The sequence below is a fragment of the Onychostoma macrolepis genome, unplaced genomic scaffold, assembly GCF_012432095.1.
Source record: "Onychostoma macrolepis isolate SWU-2019 unplaced genomic scaffold, ASM1243209v1 Scaffold128, whole genome shotgun sequence".
In the NCBI taxonomy this organism is placed as follows: Eukaryota; Metazoa; Chordata; class Actinopteri; order Cypriniformes; family Cyprinidae; genus Onychostoma; species Onychostoma macrolepis.
Window position 1 is genome coordinate 1 of NW_026704629.1, and position 4,688 is coordinate 4,688.

The following is a 4,688-nucleotide window of genomic DNA, read 5'->3' on the forward strand; positions in this document are numbered from 1 at the left end:
TATGGAGAACATGTCTTGATTATTTTTAATTAGTATTTTAGATCTGAAATTCAATTGTCATTTATCAATATACTGTATGTAATATTAATTAGAAGACTATAAAAAGCATTAAGATGTTTAAACTGAATTACCCAGCTATTTGTGTATTTATTTTTGAATTATGTAATATTTACTCTTTTAGGCCACACTGTTTGGTGATTTGAGTGGACAAGAGATCAAAACAATGGTTTCCACCACAGAACTACAAAAGACAAAGGGAACTGTGAGTAAACATCTTAAATACTTCATATAATCTGACACCTTATCAATTGTCTATCAGGCATTTGAAGTGTGTGTGTGTGTGTGTGTGTGTTCATGTGCAGCTCCTTCACAAGTTAACAGCAAGAGTGATCATTAGAGATTATGAAGATGGCATTCTAGCTAACAGTGAGGCAGAACACGAGGTACGATATTTGGCTGCATATCGATATTTCTTATATAACTGGCAGATTTGCTAATAGAAGAACGTGACTTGATGTCTTTTATCTCTTTATCAGGGGAAGAAAACAGAGCTTAAGTCCTACATCATTGAGCTCAGTAAAGAGTTCTCCATCTTGTCCCAGTTCACAAGTTTTGTCGCCATTGAAGAGAGGGTATGATTACTGCTAATTTAAGGATTAGACTTAAATCCAATTTATTAAAATATTATTAATAAAAAGTAGTGCTTTCAATCGATTAAAATATACTTTTATATTGATTTATATTGTTTGTACATCAATCTTCAAATTAATGTACAAACAACATGAAGACAGTATATTTTTAATATTTGTTTAATGGCATCTTTATTTTTATGACTGAAGGCCAGTATCACTGATACCAATTAATACTGATTTCCCTATACAAATGTTTCCCCCTAATATTTAACCATTGACTATAGCCATTCAACTTTACATTATAATTAAGAGCTATCAATTTTAACATTTATTAGACTTTAAAAAAACTTCTAATTTAAGTGAACTTAAAACAATCTTCACATAAACCCCTTATAATAAATGTCATATTTATCTACCTGTGCCCCTCAGCAGAAATATACAGAAATTGAATAAAGTTATCAAACACTAAATTCTAAACTAAATACAGATGAATCCTTAAAACTATAAAAGTTATTGATTTCCTCTTTTTTTTCTTTTATTCTTGATGAACAGACATCACAGCAGCTGGTTATTAGGTTGTTTTGGCTGCTATTTCTTTAAAGGGATGGTTCACCCAAAAATGAAAATTTGATGTTTATCTGCTTACCCCCAGGGCATCCAAGATGTAGGTGACTTTGTTTCTTCAGTAGAACACAAACGAAGATTTTTAACTCAAACCGTTGCAGTCTGTTAGTCCTATAATGCCAGTCAATGGGCACACAATCTTTGAGAGAAAGAAAAACATGCACACACAAATCCAAATTAAACCTTGCGGCTCGTGACGATACATTGATGTCCTAAGACACGAAACGATCGGTTTGTGCGAGAACCTGAACAGTATTTATATCATTTTTTACCTCTGATACACCTGACGAATCCTCACTTTTTCATGGCGCGAATGATCGCGCCTCGTGTGAATAGCTCCATAGGGATCTATTGTTTCGATTCAAAAGCGTCATCACGCCAAATTTTTGCGTTCGGTGTAAAAAGCCATTTATACGTGGGTCATTTGCCCTTCCAAGTGTGGATTACCCTGTGTGCAGGATTCTAATAAATACTGTTCCTTGATCCACGTCTCCGTTGTTCCTTCCGACAGTGTGTGACAGTGTGCATACTGAGAATTGCATTTTCTGACTTATGACACCAAATGGGAAAATGTATTATAAAAATACCAAATATTGTCTGATACTGTATGTTAGCCTTACCAATGTCAGTCAACTTCTGCTAAAGTGTGATATATAAAAATTAAACCAAATTACTTATGTGACCTCATTTGCTCTTTTCAGGACCAGAATGAGCTTGACACTGGATTCACAGATATTCCTAAAATCATATCAGAGGAGGATGTGGATATTTTGCCATATATTGGCTGGACTGAAGAGAAGCTGAAGACTGCGCATATTATTGGTGCTGAAGATGATGATGTATGGGTAACAGTAAAATGCTCTGTTGTCATATAAATGTAGCACCATGTAATGTATTTACAACAATGCATTTTAATGATTTTTTTTTTCCAGATGGAATTGTGCAGTAGCAGCTCCACATCTCATGATTGGAATTTTTATTGCCATGAAGGACGCATTCGGAAAGAAAGATCAAGTGAAATTGATTATTGCAAAGTGAAGGATGCCAAGGCATCTAGAATTTCTTTTTTAGAAGAGTCTGCAGCTCCCCCTGACCCTCAGCTGACATCGAGATCTTATTTTGCTCGCTCCAGGAGTCCTTCTCCTTCTGAGGTTTGCATTGGCGCGTTCGTAGACTCGTACAGAACTGATTTGCCTTACAGATATACAGATACAGATTTAGAAGAATTATTTTGTGGGTCTGGTATAACTACTCTAAATCCTCCCCCTCCCCGTGCTGGCGCTCTTGACCTCTCAGTAGAGGCTCTCAGTCCTCAAAGCCTCTTTGGTTCCCTTCCCATTGAGTCAGTGGAACCTCGATGCATGGCTAAAAGGCGTGCTCTTCGTACTACAACTGTTAGTGCCAGGAAGTTCATACCTTCCTCCATGAGTGACAGGCCTCCCCTTCACGGTGCCGCAGTGCCTCCTTCCTTTCATCATCCTGCTTCTTTTGCATCACTATACTCGCTCTCCAAAGATGACAGCCTTCTTCCTGTTGGTGCCAGTGTACAAAGTACTTGCTCTATGGGTGAAAGACCTCAAATTTTTCATGCCAGTGAGATCAGCAGTGCACGTGTCATACAGTTTGCAGGTCCTCCTGATTCTACTCATCCTGCATCTACAAGGTCCACATTCACGACTCCCCTGCCACCTCCTCCTCCTCCTCCTTCCAGCATGATGGCAGCTGTCCCTGCTTTCTATTCTCAGTTGCGCTTTCCCCCTACATTAAGTAACCTCAGTAGTCACCCCAGACTTTTGAGTGAGCCTCTGAGTTTGTGTTCCTCAGCATCTGAACAATTATTTGAAGCATCTCCTCAACAAGAAGCACAACAAGAAGTGCTGTGAGATGTGCGACAACTAGAGCAACAAATATATCTGCAACAACCACTGCATCAGTCTGAGTTCTGCACGTGGTAAGTTGACTCTGATTGATGAGGTTCCCTCTGTGATCAGTGTTCAGATAGATTAAAACATCTTTTCTAACCTTTGTCTCATTTCTCATGAAGATGCAGACAGCGTCACTACTGAGTTTGCTGTTCCTCGATATAGAAGAAAACTGAAAAAAGCAAAATTAAGCTTGGCAAGACATTTCACACCACCTCATGGCAGCTTGGCAGAATTGAGAAGAAAATCTGACACAGTGGCCTGGAATGAGCTGTTTGAGCTTCAGCATGGGGTGTTTACACATGATTTAATACACTAGATTATACACCGTATGTAAATGTGTGAGTTAATATGAACATATGCAATGTGTTTGGATATAGGATGGATACTGGGAGTGCACGGACAGGCTGAGCAGCTTCCTTAACCTGGACGTAGACTTTTTTGCAGATGCCTTCCTTAAGGAGAAAGGCATCTGTTCTTTTGGTAAGAGGATGTTTTATATGCCTGTTGCTGGTCTGGACCATATTGCAGCTTATTCTCAGCAAGAACTGCCCATTTAATTTGTTCATATGTGCCATTTAGATGCCATATGTACCTTGTGAACACAACTCCAGACAGACTGAGAAAAACACCTGTGAACCTTTACAGTATAACACCAGCCAATCATAGTAGAGCTTGCTAGATTGAGAAAAGTGGAATATGCATCAGACTGAATTTAAATATAATTTAAAATATAATCTAATCTTCTTTATTTTTCAGACACAGATTGTGAGTCAGAATCCGTTAATCAGTCACATGTTTTATGTGTCAGGTGTGAAGGCTCATGCTGAAATTCTGAGGCTGGTGGCAACTCTGCTGGTGCTGCAGCTGATCCGGGTGAAGAAGCTGGAAGTGGGACGGCTGCTTGAGTCTCTCCTCCGGCTAAAAGAGTCCCAGGAGCCCAGGTACCAGCGCACGACCTCATGCGGTGTAGTGATTTACTCTTGTATTTTTGGATCCGTGACTTTCTGCTCTTCTCCATTCAGACCAATGTACTGGGAGGCAGTGTAGAGGGCCGTGGACTGGGCCTGCCGGACAGACAGACAGTATACATGTGTGTGCAGCAGGCTGGAGATCGGCCGGGATTGGGAATCATCCACACGTCAACTACTGGGCTGTGATTCTCCACACCCATATTCTCCACTCAAACCTGTTTTGGAGAGACGTATGGATGTTTTAGTCATGTAGAAACTGGACAAAAACTTTCCTCTTCATTGACAGTTGCTGCTTCACTTGGTGTTAGCTTAATATTGCAGAAATGATCTTCATAGCCTTAAAGGTGGTTTCTGGTAGCCAATGTTGATATTTGAAATCACTAAAACAAACGCCCCCACCCCAAAAGGGTCTCGCCCCTATTTTGATAGCTCCGCCCCACACATAACTTGCTTACACTACCGTCTTAAATCATATTTCAATCTCTGATGAAAAATATTTTGTATTACATTAAAATAAATACAAATTTAATCAGCCT

General features: G+C 39.4%; 1 protein-coding gene across 2 annotated transcripts; it reads left to right on the top strand.

The window, feature by feature from the left end:
* The first annotated feature begins 190 nt into the window (after positions 1 to 190).
* LOC131535078 (protein mono-ADP-ribosyltransferase PARP4-like) lies at positions 191 to 4,320 on the top strand. Of its 2 annotated transcripts, XM_058768166.1 has the most exons (9): positions 191 to 262; positions 363 to 443; positions 537 to 632; positions 1,958 to 2,095; positions 2,189 to 3,207; positions 3,301 to 3,470; positions 3,559 to 3,661; positions 3,990 to 4,122; positions 4,204 to 4,320. In XM_058768166.1, exons 1-5 carry the CDS (start codon positions 224 to 226, stop codon positions 3,137 to 3,139), a joined length of 1,305 nt encoding a protein of 434 aa, XP_058624149.1. In that variant the 5' UTR covers positions 191 to 223; the 3' UTR covers positions 3,140 to 3,207; positions 3,301 to 3,470; positions 3,559 to 3,661; positions 3,990 to 4,122; positions 4,204 to 4,320. The 2 variants fall into 2 exon arrangements, with proteins under 2 accessions (XP_058624149.1, XP_058624150.1); XM_058768167.1 differs by lacking the exons at positions 363 to 443; positions 537 to 632; positions 4,204 to 4,320 and having other exon boundaries at positions 201 to 262; positions 3,990 to 4,119.
* The last annotated feature ends 368 nt before the right edge of the window (positions 4,321 to 4,688 follow it).

What these genes read in the sequence shown, in the direction of transcription:
- LOC131535078 (XM_058768166.1), top strand. Translation starts at nt 224, where the DNA reads ATGGTTTCCACCACAGAACTACAAAAGACAAAGGGAACT. An exon ending in TACAAAAGACAAAGGGAACT is followed by an intron (nt 263 to 362) that starts GTGAGTAAACAT and finishes GTTCATGTGCAG; the next exon opens with CTCCTTCACAAGTTAACAGC. An exon ending in TTGGTGCTGAAGATGATGAT is followed by an intron (nt 2,096 to 2,188) that starts GTATGGGTAACA and finishes TTTTTTTTCCAG; the next exon opens with ATGGAATTGTGCAGTAGCAG.